General features: G+C 27.1%; 2 protein-coding genes across 3 annotated transcripts; both read right to left on the bottom strand.

The window, feature by feature from the left end:
• Positions 1–362: 362 nt before the first annotated feature.
• On the bottom strand, positions 363–4,281 carry LOC130678295 (venom protease-like). 2 transcript variants are annotated; one of them, XM_057485444.1, is made up of 5 exons: positions 4,013–4,281; positions 3,359–3,455; positions 3,063–3,225; positions 2,392–2,609; positions 363–997 (listed from the first exon to the last, which is right to left on the bottom strand). In XM_057485444.1, exons 1-5 carry the CDS (start codon positions 4,064–4,066, stop codon positions 615–617), a joined length of 915 nt encoding a protein of 304 aa, XP_057341427.1. In that variant the 5' UTR covers positions 4,067–4,281; the 3' UTR covers positions 363–614. The 2 variants fall into 2 exon arrangements, with proteins under 2 accessions (XP_057341427.1, XP_057341428.1); XM_057485445.1 differs by having other exon boundaries at positions 2,392–2,597; positions 4,013–4,278.
• A 476-nt stretch (positions 4,282–4,757) lies between these two features.
• LOC130662885 (transmembrane protease serine 9-like) lies at positions 4,758–19,985 on the bottom strand. The gene is made up of 13 exons (XM_057461835.1): positions 19,618–19,985; positions 18,630–18,798; positions 16,688–16,847; positions 16,417–16,622; positions 14,732–14,937; positions 14,587–14,644; positions 14,375–14,497; positions 11,297–11,397; positions 9,837–9,939; positions 9,591–9,753; positions 7,691–7,899; positions 7,365–7,616; positions 4,758–5,021 (listed from the first exon to the last, which is right to left on the bottom strand). The coding sequence occupies exons 1-13, from the start codon at positions 19,678–19,680 to the stop codon at positions 4,900–4,902; spliced, it is 1,935 nt and encodes a 644-aa protein (XP_057317818.1). The 5' UTR covers positions 19,681–19,985; the 3' UTR covers positions 4,758–4,899.
• Between the last annotated feature and the right edge of the window lie 873 nt (positions 19,986–20,858).

Here is a 20,858-nt window from a genome sequence, read left to right as displayed (position 1 = left end):
ACATTACCGACTCATTCATTTTACGATAGTTGTATTAGAATTTATGTTAACACAACTTGTATAATTTACTCTATAGTATCTGATTTTTTCTTTCTGGTAGTAGTATAAATTATAAAATAAAAATTACGATAGTCTATTGTAAAAATTATTATTGAAAACTTATAGTCCAGCGTTACAATACTATATAATGAAAATTACGATAGTTAAATCGTAAAAAATCCGTGAATTTTTTTTCCGTGTATATGGCCAATTTTCATATATGGTCATGGATGATTTTTTTTCACGGGTGAATATTCACATGCATGTATATATTTTTCAAATTTTTTCACAAATAACTACACGGTAAATAAATAAAATTTACAAATGATGCATATATTTTTATTGTTTCAGCAAAAAAATATATATCATATAATTACAATTTTCAATTAATTATCAACCAATTAAAAAAGAATTATTAATCAATCTTAATAATAATTATTACAATAAAAATAATAATGACTATAATTAAAAAATTTTTGTTTTATTAATCAACTTAATTTGACAATCTTATATTAATGATGTCATATAATAATAATATTCAGTAGCTAAAACTAGTTATAAAATATTGTCAGTGCTCAAGTCTCACAAAAACAACCGTCGCGTGAATTAGTAAGCACCCAATCAAGATAACGCGTTAATCGGGTGTAAACACCTGGATAACCAGGACGTGCACAGCCATTGCCCCACGACACGACACCAATTACTTCATATTTTTTGTCCTGTCTCTCGGCAATCAATGGACCCCCACTGTCACCTTGACAAGAGTCTTTTTTACCGTCTGGGTAACCAGCGCACATCATATTATCTGATATCATACGTGGACTGTAACTTGTGTTACGACAATCTTTTAAGCTCATAACTGGTACTTCAACTTCTTGTAAAAAACATGACGGCTTACCATCTTCATGTAATGTACCCCAGCCAGCAGCAATTGCTTTTGTTCCTACGTAGTCATTTTCTATTGAACAAGAAACAAAACAATTAATCATACAGAGATCATTTTAAGGTTAAACTTTCCATAAAAATTTGGGCGCCATCTAAACATCTAAAGTCCTCCCAGCGAGTAAGCCACTGTCGGTTTTTACCCCCACTTTTAAAAAATGAGGCTAATTTTAGGGCATTACTAATCATTAATATTACAAACCGAATATTTCCGACAATTCCCGACGACAACTCATGGTCTGGGAAGAGTTTATAAATTTAGCAACTAGCGGCAGTCGGACTTATTACGAAGTTCAAAAAAAAAAATAAAAATAATTAACGGCAATAATGAAGAATAATGAATTGTTAAAAATTTATTTAAAAATAGTATGACACCCGTATAGTCAAAAGATTTATATATATATAAATTTTTTTTTTCATGTAATTATTGTAGTAAAGATTGAATAATTAACAAGAAGGTTATTATAATACCCGTATTTTTTTATGTAATAAGCGATAGTATTAATGAGGTTAATTTGCGTAATTTTTTTTTTTTTTAAATAAAATTTTTTCATTTTATATTTTTGTTGTTTATTAGTTATTGCGTCATTAATATATGAGTTTTATTAATTAAACATAGAGTCTAATAACCAATAGCGGAAAATGAGAGATTTATTAATTTTCATTAATTATAAAATTAATGATTTAGTAACCTAATTTAATTAAATGCCGATTCATCAACCTATTTATTGATTAATAAATTAATCAGCTGATTATAGTATCAGTTTTTGAATTGATTAAGTTGATTAATAATTTTATTAATTGCGTTAATTAATCATTGATTCGATAGAACTTTTATTAATTAGAATTTGTTGATTTTAAAAATCACATTTTAATTAATTTGATTAATTGCCAATTAATCAACTCATTAAACAATTAAGTAATCAATTAACAAAAGTAGCAGTTTTATCAATGAATTAACTGATTATGAATTAGAATTAAAAAAAATTTTCTTTTGGTTGACTTGATTAATGATAATATTAATGACATTAATCAATAATTAAATCGATAAATTTTTAAATAGTTGATTATCATTAATTTTTAAATTGATCATTTAGTTAATGAATTTGATTAAAAGTCAATTCATCAACTGATTAACAGACTAATTTACCAATTGATTTCAGTAGTATCATTAATTAGTTAACTAACAATTAACTTGTACGTTAATTATTAAGTTAATTAATTGAATTGAGTGTCAATTACCGAACCTATTAATTGATTAATTCATTAATCATATTAGAAGTTTATTTAATAAATTACTTGTAGTTATCAATTGTAATTTTGTTTTGTGATGGAAAATTAAAAATTTTTTTTATTAATTTCATCAATAATTGTATTAATTGATTAATCGATTATTAATAAGTAATTTACCTTTTACTGTAGGGAGACAAATAGGTCGTATTGTATCAGTTAGCGGTACACGATCATTAAGCTTCAGTAATGCAATATCGTTGTCAAAATTAAGAAAACTAAAATCTCCAGTTGTTACACGTACAACAAAACGTGTCTCTGGTTTATTTTTTTCGTCACATCGATCGTGTTCACCAAATGTTACTTTTATCATAAACCACATGAATCTAAAAAAAAGACTGAGAATACTTATATAATTGTTATATTAAAAAATTTATTATTTATATTGAACCTTTCTTTTTAATTTTTATGCACAATTAAATTTAAGATCAATTATAAGAAAAACAAATATCACAGCGTCATTGATTATAAAATTTCCTGTAATTTGAGTACCCACATCGATGTATTTAAATTTCCAAAAAAAATTTCAAAATTTTTTTTTTTTCTAAAAATAATTTATCTAGGCGATAGCTGAGGTAGTGACGAGTCAAATGAGTAGTCACATCAATATGTTACGATTGTATCATTAAACAACAATTATAATTAATAACAATTAATTAATAAATATATGTAATGGATAATAGTGACTTAATTAGATTATAGGGTTGTTGGTACTCATTCTACAGGGAATTTGATCAACTACACGAATATGAAAGTCATTTAGAAAAAAAAAAAAAAAAAATATTACGTACCCTCTAACACAGTGTGCAGCACTCAATACATAACGATCGTTAATTAATGTACCTCCACAATAAAATTTATTTAAATAAGACAACCTGACCATCCATGGAAATTCATTAATCCGCGTTGTCTGTCCACCAACAATACGACTTTCTTCATTTCTTAGTCCACAGCCTTTAAATATATTTATAAATAAATTATCATTTGCAATTATGCGGTTCTTTTTTTTTAATATTTTACTCTAACGATGATATGTGGATATAGAAAAAATTATTTAATTGATTAATTAATTAATTGAAATACTTACTACAATAACAAGGTCCAGGGGACTGAGTTGCATTCGGTGGTTTATTACCGAATATTCCGAAAAAATTTCTCACAACATCAGTGATTAAATTTTTTTTCTAAACAAAAAAAAAATTGATACAATTATTTTAAATTTGCTAAATATTTGTAGCCGTGTTTCGAATGAAGAGACCGGGAAAAGTTTGTTCCAAATTGTTAATTACACTGTGGAGATAAATGGGGCAAGTAGATCAGTGTGAGCTCTGGAAATTATGAAATTTTTTTTTTTCATCGAGTTACTTTTTACCCCGGGTTTTACTAGATTTTTTATATCATGGAAAAGTTAAAATTCATAAATTGAAATTTTCAAATTTCTAAAACTAAAATTTTAAAAAGTTAAATTTTGAAAGATAAAATTTAAAAAATGAAAATTTGTAAATTAAAAGTTTTTTCAATTTTCTAAATGTTAAGTAAAAAAATTTCCTGACATGAAAAGAAGTAAAGTACATTTTTAAAAAATAAAAATTGAATCCAAACCCTTTTTTAAATTCAATTTCACACCGACAAAAATTAATCCAACATTAAATCTCTTGCCCTTATTAAATTGAAATTATTATAGAAAAAAAAATTGTTTCCCTGTTTATATTTATAAAAAAAATCAAAATTAATTATTTACCTCATAACAATTAACAAAAGCAATAAAACAAAAAAAAATAATAATTTTTTTCATTATAATAATTAAGACACAATTAAAAATTAAAAAATAATAATTAGTTACTTTACAACAGTTAAATTAATAAATAAATTATATATAAATTATCATGACTTATCTATACAAAAATATATAAAAATATATTTGTATATATAGACAAGACACGTATTGGCAAACGTCTTAAACCCGACTGTAAGATCCGACGACCAGTTTGAGTTCACGTTCATGGACAAATCCTGATACTGTCACTGACCGCGAGACTATTCCGCGGCACGATGCAATCATCCTCTTATTTTATTTTATTTTATTTTATTTTGTTTAATAAAAGTTGTTCCTTAAGTTATTTTAATTTAAAATATAAAAAAATATAAATATATATAATATTATTTTATGTATTTTTTAAATTAAGACCGGTTGTAATTTTTGTTTTTTATATTTTTTATTTTCATCTAAATATATATCTTTATATATATATATTTAATGCAACGTGAATTTTTTATTACGGAAATTAAGCGGAAAATAAACGAAGAAAAAATAAATTTAAGTTTCTTGACACTAGTTAAAATTACCGTTAGTTAACGATTTAATATTCCATTGGCATTACAACCGTTATCGAATCATCTATTTATACCTTTTTATTGTTCCAATACCATTGTTCGGTATGATAAAATATATGAAAGTCAAAAAATTTTTGTTTTATAAAATTTATTTTATTGAAAATAAATTCTCCATAAAAAAAAATTAAAGTTTTATTTTATAATTTGTAGACTGTACATAAATATATACAATATATGTGATATATATATTATTTATTAATTTATTTTTGGTGTATTTAATTGTTCATTTTTTTTTTATTTGTTACATAAGCAAGAGTCATCCATATTTGTGTTTATCCAGTTTAAATATTTAGCTACTCGTGTATATACTCCAGGGTATCCTGGTCTTCCACAGCCGACTCCCCATGAAACTATTCCTGGAAAAAAAAAATTTTTGATTAAAAATTAAAAAAAGTTTGGAAAATCCAAAAGTGCACGACTCATAATGCTTATTTGATCGTAAACATTGAAATATTCCGAAAGGGTAATGTCGCAGGCAAAATAAAATAAATAAAATTTGAAGTACAAATGTTATTTATTTATATAAAAATGATAAAAAAAATAATTTTATTTAAAATAAAAAAAAAAAAATAATAAATTTCAAACGTAAAAAATTCCGAAATTTTTTGCCGTACGATCTGTGAAAAATTTTACTTTTTTTTTTCTATTTTTATTTTTCACTTGTTTATTTATTATTTTTATTTATTTATTTATTCGTCTAATCTCAATTTTTTATATTTTTATTTTCGAAATACCCGCGCCAAATGAATCGGTTAAAAGTATGGCGCAGGCACACTGGGTGATAGTATTAGAAAAAAAAAAATATCACGCATGCGCACTTGTTAAGACGAATGTCCACACATATTTTTTAGGCTAAAATTAAAGAAAATGCGATTTAATTTTTTATTAATTACAATTGCATAACACAAAGTTAGATAGCCATTTTCGAAAGCAAATCCTTCTAGGGCAAAACGAGTCATTTAAAAAAAAAATGGAGTTAAATTATGGATTCTTTTTCGAGATATTGTGTTTTCAAGCTACAAAATTTTTTTACTGCTTGACGGGAAAATATTTTAGTTTATTTTAATGATTTTCTCGTTTCTATTGCACTGAATTTGTTTTTGAAAATCGCAGAAATAATCTTTATTACATTGTCTGTAAATTGGTGCATCATGTGAGATGTTTCTGTTCACTAATAAGACGATAATAACAGAAATAGTTGTAGAAAGGAGGCGAATAAAAATTTTCGATCGTAAAGCACTCCCGAATGCTTCGCATTATGAGTCGTGCAATATGAAATTTCTTTAATTTTTTTCTATTAAAATATTATTAGTTAATTTCTACCCTAGTAAAAAAAATTTGCCGTAAGATGGACGGGGGCACGTGGATCTGAAATTTTTAATCTGCGATTCAGAATAAATTTATTTGTCGCCGTAAGATGGAGGGGTTCGTTATGAGTTCATTAAAATTTAATGTCTGTTCAATTATAACGGCCGTAAGATGGATGCCCTGTATGATTGCTGCCAAATTCGAATATTTGTCATATTATTTGCCGTCAGATGGGAGGTAGTATGCAGATTACATACAATTCTAATATCTGTATTCTAAAGATTAATTACTTTGTCGCAGTAAGGTGGAAGAATTCTTCAGGCATCATTAAATCTGTATAATTGTTATTCTTGCCGTAAGATGGCAGGAACTATGCAAAATTAATTTGAACCTGTTAAATGTTGGCTGCCGTAAGATGGATAGTGGTAAATTGTTTTTATTAAATTTCTATATCAGCAGTTTAAAGTTAAATTCGTTGTTGCCGTAAGATAGATGGCAGTATGCAAATCACATTAAATTCTAATATCAGTCTCTTAAGATTGAAATATACGACAGCCGTAAGATGGTCGGCAATAATCGGATTTAATAATTTCTGCAGTTTAGAATTAAATTAGTAGTTGCCGTAAGATGGGCGGTGGCGTGTCCGTTCATTAGATTCTTATATCAGTAGTTGACAGTTAAAACATTCAGTCGCCGTAAGATGGACACTATAGTGTAAACTCTCTATTTTAATTGCTTTTAGTCTAAAGTTAAATTGTTATTGCCGTAAGATGGAAGGTGATATGCAGATTACGCACAATTCTAATATCTGTATTCTAAAGACTAATTACTTTGTCGCAGTACGATGGAAGAAGTCTTCGGATATTATTAAATTTCGATATTTGTAATAGTTGTTGCCGTAAGATGGCAGGAACAATACAGAGTTTATTTGAACCTACGACCTTTTAAATTGTTGCTGCCGTAAGATGGTAAATAGCAAACGGTTTTTGTTAATTTTTTTATCTGCGATCTAAAGTTAAATTCATTGTTGCCGTAAGATGGATGGCAATATGAAAATTACATTAAATTCTAATACCAGTCGCTTAAGATTGAAGTATAAGACAGCCGTAAGATGGTCGGCAATAATCGGATTTAATAATTTCTGCAGTTTAAAATTAAATTATTAGTTGCCGTAAGATGGGCGGTGACGTGTCCGCTCATTAGATTCCTATATCAGTAGTTGATAGTTAAAACATATAGTCACCGTAAGATGGACACTAAAGTGTATCCTCTCTATTTTAATTACTTGTATTCTAAAGTTAAATTGTTTGTTGCCGTAAGATGGTTGGTAGCGTGTTTTTTTCAATTAAATGAAATTTTTATTAATAAATAAATAAAAAAAACTAATTTACCAGCAATTTCAACTTTATCGCCCTCTTGTACGAGTAATGGACCACCAGAATCACCTTGACATGAATCTTGACTGCCTTTACCAGCACAAAGCATATAACCAGTAATTCTATGAGCTTTATATTTCATTTTGCGGCATTGATCGAGAGTTAAAATAGGTACTTTAACTTCATGAACAACTCCAGGTAACATTCCCCCTTCCATCGTACGCCCCCATCCTACGACGGTGCCATCTTTGCCCGCTGGATCGGATCCTTAAAAACGAAGGAATTTTTTAAATATTTATTTCCGTACTACAATATATACTAAATTGTATAAAAGTATATACCTGGCTGAGGCAAACAAATCGGACGTATTGTTTTCGAAAAAACAACAGGTTTCCTCATTTTCAATAATGCCACATCGTGATTGTATGAATTGATGTCAAAATTGCGGTGACGTATTATCGCAGCAACAGCTCTCATAACTGCAGGCGCATCTGTTGTTGTATGTTGATCGTGATCACCAAGAATGATTCGTAATTTTGATCTTTTTAATCTGAAAAAAAAAAATTGACACATTAATTTAGACCTTAAAATTAATTTTTCACAGTATCATTGATTACTTAATAATTTTTTTTTATTTGTGAGCTTTCAAATAATATTTTCGAGTGATTAACTCAAGAAAAGTGTAAATATACTGTTTAGTTGTCTCTAATAGAGACCAAAGCAAATGTATTGATTTTGAGCATCAATACACTATAAAATCCTCAGTATTCGTCAAAGCATAGTTCTATTTGTTATTAATAGTCGGTATTATTGTTCTACGTCATACAAACGATGGATTAAGTGAATAAAATAATGAATCCGTTGTTAGTGAATACTATTATTTATATCAATTCCTAGCAGATCCGAATTAAAGTAGTTTACCGCATTTTGCCGTAATTTACCGGAGAATACGTCAAATGTGCTGCAATTTGCGGTATTATGCAGTGAACCACGGTAATTTACTGTTATTTGCGGCATTTTTATCGTAAGTGTCGTTTGTTTCTCTGTTTTTACGGTACAATACTCCACCTTTCGGTAAACTGCAGCAGGTTTTCCGCAAATCTACGGCAAATAACTTCAAATTTACAGTAAAATACCGTGATTTAGCTGTTTAATATGGTATGTTTACCGTAAAATACCGCAAGTTTACTATCAGTTATGGAATTTCACCGTAAAATACCGTAATTCTTCTACATACCGTAAATTACGGTAATGACCGTAATCTAGATCTGCCGGGGAATGCAATTATAATATTTTTCCGTTGAATATTGGTATAAATTATATTACCAGCATAACTTTAAATTTTACAGAACTTAAAAATTTTTAAATACTCTACTAAAATTAAAACATAGTAACGCATTGATTATGTGTATCAATGCACTATAAAGACAACATCATCAATTAAAGTTACTAATCGGTATTATAATTCTGTATAGAAACTTGAAAATCTTAAATTGTCTAGAATAATCATTAATAGCAGTGTATTGATTAAAAGTATCAATGCACTATAAATATGATATTATCAATCAAATTTACCAATTGATATTATAATTCTGTATAGAAACTTGAAAATATTAAATTGTCTAGAACAATTGTTAATAGCAGTGTATTGATTAAAAATATCAATGCACTATAAAGATAATATTATCAATCGAATCTACTTATTGGTATTATGATTTTTTATAAAAACTTGAAAATATTAAATAGTCTAGAACAATTACTAATAGCAGTGTATTGATTAAAAGTATCAATTCACTTTAAAAATCGTATTAATTAAAATATGCTTTTATTTATAATTATGTTTTTACAGAAGCTAGAAAAAGAGTTTGCTACATAGAATATTAAGCAAAATGTATTGATTCTGACTATCAATGCACTATAAACGTAGTATAATTGATACAAACATGGTTTAAATTGGCACTAAAAAACTATATAACTTATTTACATATCAGTAATTATATATATTGTCAGTAAAATATCTAAAAAGTCATTAATTATGATTATGAATATTTTTTTTTGTATGTTCATTGTCAATACAAATATTAATTGTGTTCAAGCTACTTATTAGTAATTAAAATAATTATTTGTACAGTGTTATAATATGTTTTGTTTTTTTTTCATGACGTTAATGCTGTTTATTATTTCATTTTACAATAAGAAAATTATAATAATAATAAATATGTAAGTTTTCAAATAATTTACCTGCGAAGACAATGAGCTGCCGTCAATACATATTCAGTAGTTAATAAACTAGCACCGCAGTGAAAACGACCTTCATAAACAAGTCTCGCAATCCATGGGTAACGATGAGGTACTGTAGGTTTACCACCTACTATACGAATTTCTTGATTCTGTACTCCACATTCTGTAATAAGAAATGTTATTATTATTATTAATGATTATTTAAAAATCCATTGAATGAAAAAAATTAAAAAATTTTCATCTGACCACAGCTACAATTTTTGGCTTGTCCTTCATCACTTTCGATACTATCACCAGCAGTTACGTCAATACCGAAAATTTCATCGAAAAGAAATTTTCCCGTACGATTCTGTAATTTATTAAATAAATAAATAATATAGAGAATTAAATAATAATTTTTTATTGTAAAATAGGGGAAATTTTGTGAAGAAAAAAACTTTTCTGCGTTAAATATCTAAGTTATTTTATTGTGTCAGAAAAGGGCTGACGTGGATAAAAAGATCTGAAAATAATTTTTTTAAATTTAATTTTTAAAATGAATATTAGGTAACTATCAGCTATGACTTAAATATATTTATATATAATTTTTCTATGACAGAATTTAAATTTTTTTTTCTTTTTTTTGGTCATGCATTTCCATTATACTTTTATTAAATTTAGTAAAGACGAAAAAATTATTTTTTGTCAAAGATCTAAAATAGTCGCAATACTCGATATGACCAACTTACCCCACACTTTTTTTCAGAGTCTATATATGAACGTCGATGAGCAATAACATATCAACCAACATAGACGTAATTTCGAGAAAATTTCGTTTAAAAATTTAAAACATATTCGAGCAAAAATTATTTCCGTGTGCTTTTATTAATCAATGGTAAAAAAAAAAAATATAATAGTTTGAGGATCTAAGATAAGCAGATCCATAAAAAATGAACCAAAATTTTGTATCACGAAATATAAAATAGCGGATCTAATTTTCAAAAAAGTTTCATAAAATTTGACTCGGTTTTGCAAAATTACTAATCATACTTGTCTATTAAATCCAATTAATCTCAAGTAACTTGACACTGTACTGCTAAAATAATTACAGCAGAAATATTGTAACGTAAAAAGTTAATTAAAAAAAAATTATAAACTTGTAATAAGAAAAGTTTATTTATTATTTGTTGCAATAACGTAGCAAATTACTTGAATTTTAATTATAGTTAATGACTGGCCCTCTGCAATCTAGTATTTAAACTCCCGTCACTTGACTCGATTTTACAAAAAGTTTTATCCCAGATAATTTATTTTTCAACAATTTTTTTATTTAATGATTTAAAAAAAAAATTTTCCCGCTAAAATACTCGAAAAAATTTTTTTAGTAACTAAGGAATCATTGGTACAAAAATATCAAAAATCGATTTTTTTCGGTTGACACGTTATTGCTTATCTACGTCCATACATATATATGTATATATATGATAATAATAAAATTTTATATTATGTATTATCAAAAAGAGAAAGTGTAATAAATATTGACTCTCATTTCGTTTAAAATATAATCCTAGTCATTGAACTTGACATTGATTGAATGTAATCCATAATAAATGAAAACAATTATAATACATAACACTATTATTAACAACTGTCTCAATGTAACTCAACCCATTAATAATAATAATAAAAAATAAAAATAAAAATATAAAAAGAAAATGAAAGCTTACATTGTAATCATCACTTAAACTTGTACTTTTCGACCAAGAATTACAATTATTAATTAAAACAATAAATACAATAATTAATATATTTTTATCTATCACCATTATTCAATCACTTAACACTTAATTAATTATTAATTTACTATTATTATTAATTAACAAAAAAAAAACAAAATATCAATGACAGTTAAATAAAATAGCTTTCGTTTTTTATATAAACTTTCTCCGATCATCAGTAATCAAACACTTGTAATTCTTACACCTTATCATGATTTTTTTTTACTACAAAACTTTTATTAATTAAATCACAATATTTTTAATTATTTATTATTATTAATTATTATTTCTAAGCTTGGACACGATGACAATAATAACAGATCTATCCACGCTTTCTCGTGGTCTATATATATATGTATATATAGATATATATTATAATATAAACGTTGACGAGTAAGTTAAGACTGATCGACTACTCGAGTGGATTTAAACTTGAGGATCGTGATTCTTTGGTGAAGAAAGTTCTTTCTCCAACATTTACAACCGGATACCGGATTTAACTATACTTATAAACACTCTTCTTTTTTTTTTTAACATTATTATTATTAATATTATTATTATTATTATTATTATTAATATTAATATTAATATTCATAATATTATCACTATAATGGTGACGATTGTCAGTATAAGCAGCTTATGGAAATGGACTAAGAAATTATTATAATTTTTTTTTATTACCGAGTTAATTATTTTTATTTAAATATTAAATATTAAATATTTTATTTATTATACTGATGGAAATTTTTTTTTTTAATTATGACAATAAATAATAATTATTTTAGTATATTAGTAAGTAACGGTTTGATGGTTTCACTAACCCAGATTCATTCGTCGAAAGCAAAACGTCTTAGTCTCATGACCCGATTAATATATATATATATATATATATATATATATATGTTTATATATATGTATATAAATATATATAAATTTGGAGTTAAAGGTAAAAAATTTTTTTTTACCGAAATGTATACAAATAAAGAAAGGAGTGGGGGTAAAACGGGATACTTGAGGAAATTCTAAGGTCGTGGGCTCAAATACGTTAAATCTTTTTTTTTTAATGATATTCAAAGTAAATAGAAAAAATGTAAATTTTTGGCGGGAAAAATGAGAACTCTCTAATAAAGATGAAAAAAAAATTTGATTAAATCAAATTTTCTTGTTAGAAATTCACACGAAGAAAAATTACATGCACATAACTATTGGATAAGGTAAAAGACCTAGTACCCGATCACTTTATATTTTTGTATAGATGTATTTAGTAAAATTTAGTAAATATAGATATACAAATGAGTGATCGCGTACGAATTCCCTGATCAGGTATTGGGTCTCTTACTCGTGTAAAAAAAATTGTTGAAAAAGTGTTGACTATTCTAATCTTCAAAACGTGACACAATGGGCATATTCGGCCGAACTAATCCTGAGCAAATTTACTAACTTAGTAAGATTTGGTATAGTAAATATGCTTTTACTTTACATAATCTTACTCAGGATTTAGTTCGGCTGAACTTGCCCAATGACCAACTTTTTTCAAACAATTTTTTAACTTCTGAAAAAAGAGAAAAAAAGGTTGACTTAATACTACCCGGGTCAAAAATAAAACTTCATTCAGGCTAGCTTCGCCTCATTTTCTTTTGAAGTTTTCGATTTGCCGACGATTTTTTGATAAGATCTCGACTTTTTCGACTTAAATTTAATTTTTTTCAACTTTTTCAACTTTTTTCATCTTAGGTTCAACTTATTCGTCTTTACTTTGAACACGATAATCATTCACATTACTTTTGACTTGCTAAACCAAGTCGAAAAAAAATCATTTATTCGCCTTACTTTCGCCTTAATATATCAAAATTATTTCACCTTAGTTCTGACTTTTTCGACTTATAATTTAAGTCGAATAAGTCTACATCGTCAGTTTCGACTTGATTTAGACTTTTTCGCCTTACATTTTAAGTCGAATAAGTCTAAACCAAGTCAGTTTCGACTTGATCTTGACTTTTTCGTCTTAAAATTTAAGTCGAATAAGTCTAAAGCAAGTAAATTTCGACTTGATTTAAACTTTTTCGTCTTAAATCGTGACTAAGTAAGCCAGTTAAGTCTAAACCAAGGCGAAAACTTAATATATTTCATACCTCCGTAAAAAAAGTCGAGTTTGTCTTGTGAAAAACGGCTCCAAATTTCGACTTAGTAAACCAAGTCTAAATCAAGTTTTATTTTTGACCCGGGTACGAATTAACATTTTTCAGTGCAAAATACATTCAGAAAAAACCGATTTTGAACTATTTCAACAATTTTTTTTTTTTACTCGGGTACCTTACAAGGGATGAAAAAAGAATCTTTAATCATTTTTATCATTAAACAAGTCATTCATATTTTTCGACTGACACTTTTGATTTTTGAAAAAGTTTAACAAAAAAAATTCAAAATAATGCTCAATGATATTTACAACAGTGTTGTAAGGGGACACCTCGTTTTGCCCCCTTCTCTATATATAAGACTGCGTCAAATAATTAACTATGTTTTTTTTTTCAAAAATTAAACAACCGCCTCATCGCAAATTTTGATTTTCCATTCAAATAAAACGGAATTTTTTTTTAAAGTTCGGAATTTTATAACTCATCAGCGAATCAGCGTATTGGAAAAATCAATAGATATTTCTATTGGAAATTGAACGCTCTACAAAAAAGGTCTCCTATCATTTTTCAATAAATTTAATTTTTCAAAAGTTATTCGAGGTCAAAGTTCAATTCACAGTAAGCTTCAGTATTATTCGACTTTTCCAGCGAAACAATCAGACTTATTTTAAAATTTCTCTTCCATGACAAAAATTAATATGAACATTTTACCAAAAAAAAAATGTGGTAACTGACAATTGTAATGGTAATAATTATTTATTTATTTAAAATTAACAATCACAATGATAATATATTTTATTATATTTTGACTTACATACTAAAGCGACTAGAATTTTTTTTGTCTTAACTTATTATTTAATTAATAAAGTAATCAATAATAATATTAATTAATTTGCAGGTGGGCAAATACATTCTCCCTGTAAATGGTCACGTAACCATCCCAAATAATTTGTTAACTTGGTATAGACACCTGGATATCTTGGCCTCGCGCATCCTCGCCCGAATGATGTTATTCCTGTAATTAATTAATTGATTAATTAATTAATTGATTAATTAATTAATTAATTACATTACTCAATAATTAAAATTCGAATTTGAAATTACCTATTACTTCCAGATGTCCATAAGGACCTTTGACTAATAAAGGTCCGCCACTATCGCCCTTGAAAAATTAAATTTATAAAATTAATATCATTATTATTATTATTATTATTTTTTTTTTTTATGGAAGAAAAGAAAAAAAAGTTACAGAACAAGCGTCACGCTGGCCTTCAAGATAACCAGCACAGAACATGTTATCAGTACGTCGGGTTTTTTGATAACCGGCTTCATCACATTCTTCGTCGGATAAAACAGGGACTTTAACTTTACGCAATGTTGAACTAACGTCCCCACCTTCTGATGTGCGTCCCCATCCAATGGCTGTTGCTAATGATCCTGTGTAATCAATGGCACCTAAAAATTAATTATTATTTATTACTTTAGAATTTTTTTTTACTTCTGAAAAAATGGGATTTATACACAGAAAAAAAGGATTTTTTAGTGCAAGAAATTTTTACTTGCCTCAAGAAATTTTTCGGATCGTAAATTGAAAACTTAAAATTTCTTGGAGCGAGAGTAAATTTTTTTAGATCAAGAAAAAATTTTTTGAACCGAGAAATTTTTTCTTGTCTTAAGAAAATTTTTGTTTTCAATTTATAAAACAAAAAATTTCTCGCGCCAAGAAAATCTTTTTTTCTGTGTAGCAACAAATTTTTTTTTTAACAATTTTCTTTTTTCAGATAAATTTTTTTAAAAACATGAACTTCTTTTTAATCCGACCTATTTTACCCCACGATTGAATTTTCAATGATAACGAAAATTTCTAAAATTTCTGTTAAATAGAAAAAAAAAAAATACAGTAAGAAAATAAAATTTTTTTTAAGTGAATGTGGACTAATAATTAAAAAAAATAATTATTGATTAAGCGACGATTTGATTTTTTTTTTGAATCTTCATTATTAAATTTTTCCATCCCCCCATACGAAAAAAAATATATATCCGGATATATCCGGGCAAATCTGTAATATGTCACAGATATGCAACATATATATAAATATATGTCTCATATATGCAGATTTGCCCGGATATATCCAGATATATATTTTTTTCGTATGGGCCAGTATTAAAAAAAATGTTGGAAAATCCCAAAGTGCACCTCAATCGCTCATTTTATTTTTAATCATAACTTTTATTGTAAAATATTAATTAATTTTTTTTTTTATAAATTTTTATTCAACTTATAAATTATCAACTTGATTTTGTCATTTCTTATTTTCAGTTTAATATTTTTCTATTAACATTTTTTTTAAATATCCCGCCTTTTTTTCTTAGATGCCGCTTTTTTTTTTTAAACCTATACTGTTACGCTGGTGCTGCCGCCAGTATTTGATAGAGAGAAAGAATGAAAAAAATAATAACAGTAAAAATAAAAATGGCGGCTAAATTTTTCGTGAATAATCAGTTTTACGTTTTAATTAATTACAATTAAACTAAAAGGATTTAGATAGTGATTTTCCATAGGGTTATTGTGATAAAAAATACAAAGGTAATAAAAAAAAAGTTAGGCCGATTAATTGTGTCTATCGAAAGTTATCGTGTTTACGAAGTTTCATACGTAACAATTGACATCATTGGTTTCTTAAGTTAAAATAATTTATTTTAAACTAATAAAATAACGAATCGACTTAATGTTAGGTTCAAATTGTTCCTTAATAAATTCTTCATATGCTAGTATACAATTTGACCTGTTTTGGTGTAATTAAGAGTGTAGGTATATTTTTGTGTGGTTAAAATAGTCGGAAAAAAACTGTTCATAAATCACCCTCAGCGCTTCGCGCTTGAAGTGCGCAACAAAAAAAATTATTAGTAATTAAATAATAATAATAATCTTACGATTTTCTGGTAAACATGCAGTACGAATAGAACTGTCTAATGAAACAGAACGATCTAATTCAACAACACCAATATCGTTATTTAAATTATAAGTATTAAAATCTTTATGGAAAGTCCATGATTTAACACGTCGGCGTATGGCATCTGGGCTTGGTTTATCAAAATCTTGATTACCGATATAAATTTCAAAGTGTCTTTCGTCATATCTATTGATAAAAATATATTCATTATTTATATAACAATTTAATAATTAATATTTATTCCTAATTACCCTTCTAAGCAGTGCGCAGCAGTCAAAACATGGCGACGAGTGATCAAACTACCCCCACAATGAAATTTTCCACGTATTGTTATACCGACCATCCATGGAAATTCACCAATTGTTGCTGTTGTACCACCGACAATCCTCGTTTTTCTTCCAATACCACAAACTATAATTAATTTATTATTAGGGTGTTTTGTTATGAACGAACATTGGTTTTTTTTTTTTTGTTGTCGGTACTAAATTATTTTCTATGCATACACAGAATAAACAGATATCTTGAGTCAAGAAAATATTTTTGAAGACAAACGTTTTCGGGAACCAAGTCAAGATTTTCTTGAGCCAAGAGAATTCGTCTTGGTTGGAGAAGATTTCTACTTTATCTGAGAAAATTTAGGTCTCCAAAAAAAATTTTTTTGAATCAAGAATATTTACCTTCAATCGAGAATTTTTTTTTTGTGTGTATAGTGGGGGTTGATTTGTAGAAGGGATTGATTGGTCTTTGAAAATGTCTTTTGTAACTTAAGTTTAACTCGAGCCGTGTTACACAGAAAGATTGGAGCCCGACTGGTTACTGTTCTGCACCCGACTCAGTACGATGCTGGAAAAAAATGCTCGATTGTGGTGCAGCACTACACTGATTACTCTGCGGGACTGTACTGAGTCGGGTGCAGAACAGTAACCAGTCGGGCTTCAATCTTTCCGTGTACTTGACCCTATCAAAAAAATTTATATGGGAATCCAGCCTAGATTCCTATGTACCCACATAGCGTTTTCGGATGGATTCCCATATGGTTTCTTATAGAAATATTAATGTTCTTTTATCTATACATGCGTATCAGTAGACGATAGACATAGAAATTCAAATGCTCTGGATTATATAGAAATTACTTTTATAGGAACCCAAATTCCCATATGAATTTTCTACAAAGAAATCCATATATCCAAGTTTCCTTATGGGAATTTTAGTGTCCATGGTTTCCTACATGGATTCTTATATAAATTAGGGCTGTACATCTAAACCGGCTTAACCGGTTAAAAAAGTTAACCAGGTTAATTAGCTGGTTAGCTGGTCAGCTTAGCTAATTTAACCAGTTAACTTCATTAGCTTGGCTAAGCAGCCAAAGGCTTAACCGGTTAACTTAAATTAGCTAGGCTAATTAGCTGAGGGTTTAACCGGTTAAATGGTTAATTTTTTTTTTTCATCTATTCGCTACTTTATCTTAGAAAATGTATAGGAAATATCATATTTCTTTAATTTTAGACCGAAAAAGCTATAACAAAAAATTTATACTATTAGTTCAAAAAAAATCACTCCAATTTTTCGAATTATTCAATTAAAAATATATCGCGTTACTGAAGCCAAAAGGACGTATGTCAAAAAAATTTTATTTTCGTTTTTTTCTGGATATATTTTGTTGTAACATTCCCAAGTTTATCCGAAAAAAAAAATTTTTTAATACGCCTTTTTGGTTCTACAGAGCCAGAGGGCGTATATTTTGAGATACACCTTTTTGGCATTAGTAACGCGATATATTTTTAATTAAATAATTCGAAAAATTGGAGTTAATTTTTTTGAACTAATAGTATAAATTTTTTGTTATAGCTTTTTCGGTCTAAAATTAAAGAAATATGATATTTCCTATACATTTTCTAAGATAAAGTAGCGAATAGATGAAAAAAAAAAAAATTAACCATTTAACCGGTTAAACCCTCAGCTAATTAGCCTAGCTAATTTAAGTTAACCGGTTAAGCCTTTGGCTGCTTAGCCAAGCTAATGAAGTTAACTGGTTAAATTAGCTAAGCTGACCAGCTAACCAGCTAATTAACCTGGTTAACTTTTTTAACCGGTTAAGCCGGTTTAGATGTACAGCCCTAATATAAATCCATGTATTCTTTTATTAATTCCTATGGATTCTTACATAGTTTCATACTTTCCTATAATAATTACCACAATCGCTGCATAAATTTGGCATTTTTGGAAATGCTATTTTAGGAGGATTCGTATCGACAATAAAACCATCGTCGATAATTGCCATGTCGTCGTTATCGAGAGTTGATGTTGAATTGAATAAATTTAATGAAAATTTTGAATCCTCATTGGCCCAGCTATTATGATTCTAAAAGAAGAAATGAGTTTTTTTTTAACAATGTTCAAAAATTCGATGACTTAAAATAAAAAAAAAATCCTAACTTTTTAAATTTCAAAATTCGAATAAATGTACTTTGACATAGCGGCTGCACAATTTCAAAACACAGTAAGAGACAAGTTTTTAAAAACCGATATTTTAGTATTTTTAGTTTAGTAGTCTTGTGAATATAATTTAATTCATATTTAAAAAATTTTATTTTTGTCTGTTACTGTGTTTTGAAAATGGGCAGCTGACAGGATCGGAAAAAGTTTAATTTTCTAACAAATATATTTATTTCAGTAAATAAAGTTTAAAATTTTTTTCAGAAGTTTGAAAGTTATCAACAATAAGTTGCGATTGGTTTTTTGCGAATATCTCTGTAGCTATTGAGTTAACGAAAAATGAAAAGAATTCTTTCTTTTAGCCCTTTAAATTCTCTACAAAAAATTATTCTTACACTTTTTCCAAAAACTCGATAGCTATTGAGATATTTCGAATTTAAAATTTTGAGAATGGAAACTAGAAATTTTAAGTTCAAGATTCCCTGAGTAATAATAATAATTGTTTTTTTGCAATTATCTCTGTAAATATTGAGATAACAAAAAAATTAAAAGAATCCTTTTTTGTAGCTCGTTAAATTTTCTACAAAAAATTATTCCTACACTTTTTTCCAAAACTCGATATCTATAGAGATATTTTGAGTTTAAAATTTTCCAGTCTCTTTTGGATCCCCTGTGACCCAGGGTAAAGTTTCCAGTATCGACTTATGACAAAAATAAATAATTAAAATTAAAATTAAAAACTTACCCTCGGTAATGAATAAATTGTCCTACTCCAATAAAAAATAATGACACACAACACAACTTTCATATTTATAAAAATTACCAAATAATTGAAAAAAAATTTAAACAAAAAAAAAAATGGTGAAATACTAAATGGCTAGAATAGCTGGGCCGCGTAATAAACGCGATTGAAGTTAACAAAAAATAAAGAAAAAAAAAATTGGTACAAGTAGATTGATTGTCGGTGGTAAAGTATTCGGTTAAAAGTTTGTTTAAGCCGTTTTATAGTAAATTATAACTAATAAATGTGCTAATGGTGGGAGGCGGGTTAAGTATCACCTTGGACGGTGTGTTTGCATTGGCAGATGTACAACGTCAGGCTTTTAAATCATTCGCGGGTTTTAAAACGCACATGATCATGTTATGTTGCAATACTGACTTTTTTTTTTCTACCTTTACCATAACGACTTTAACGTATAGTCTGTATACTGTAATGTGTACATATATTTATTATATTGTAATATTGTACAAGTACAATGTCACAGAGGTAACACTTTAATTAATCGGTCCTCTTAATTTATTTTAAAAAATATTTATTTAAATAAAATGCACATGCAGGCCCAGGTCCAGTCCCACTGATCAATGTCAAATATTTCGTAATTGAAAACGAAAGTTGCATATAATATATTTTTTAAAAAAACTTGAGAAGAATTTTTTTTTTCTTTCACTTATGAATTATGACTCAATTATTTATACTTATATTTTTAATTGTTATTATTGTATTACAAGGATTTTCCATAGTATTCATTTGAATTTTAGCCTCATTTTTTTAACCACCGGAAATAACTTACACAATAGACAGGGAGTTGTTAAATTTTTAAACTTTTGTTCTATTCGATATTTTATATCAGTAGAAATAAATTAGATATTGTGCAATAGTTTTTTTTTTTTTTTTTATGGTGACAATTTTAAATACTGAATAATTTTTCTATGATTTATTATTGAGAGGTAGAATTTAAAAGTTATGGGATATTTTATGCGATGACAATTTTTTTAGGCCTGTGAAATGAAAATTGAATTTTTTGAAAATTTTTTATTAAAAGTATTATTTAGTTCGAGATACTAAATAATTTATAAAATAATAAATGTATAGATGATTAGCTCAGAAGTTACAAATATAAAAAATTGACTCATATAAAAAATCATATACAATCATATAAATCATATGTGACCATATATGCTCCATATTTGTTATATTAAAATCCT

The sequence above is a fragment of the Microplitis mediator genome, chromosome 1 (genome assembly GCF_029852145.1).
Source record: "Microplitis mediator isolate UGA2020A chromosome 1, iyMicMedi2.1, whole genome shotgun sequence".
Classification (NCBI taxonomy): domain Eukaryota; kingdom Metazoa; phylum Arthropoda; class Insecta; order Hymenoptera; family Braconidae; genus Microplitis; species Microplitis mediator.
The sequence above is the reverse complement of the archived record's forward strand: the minus strand, read 5'-3'. Positions and strand labels throughout refer to the sequence as shown.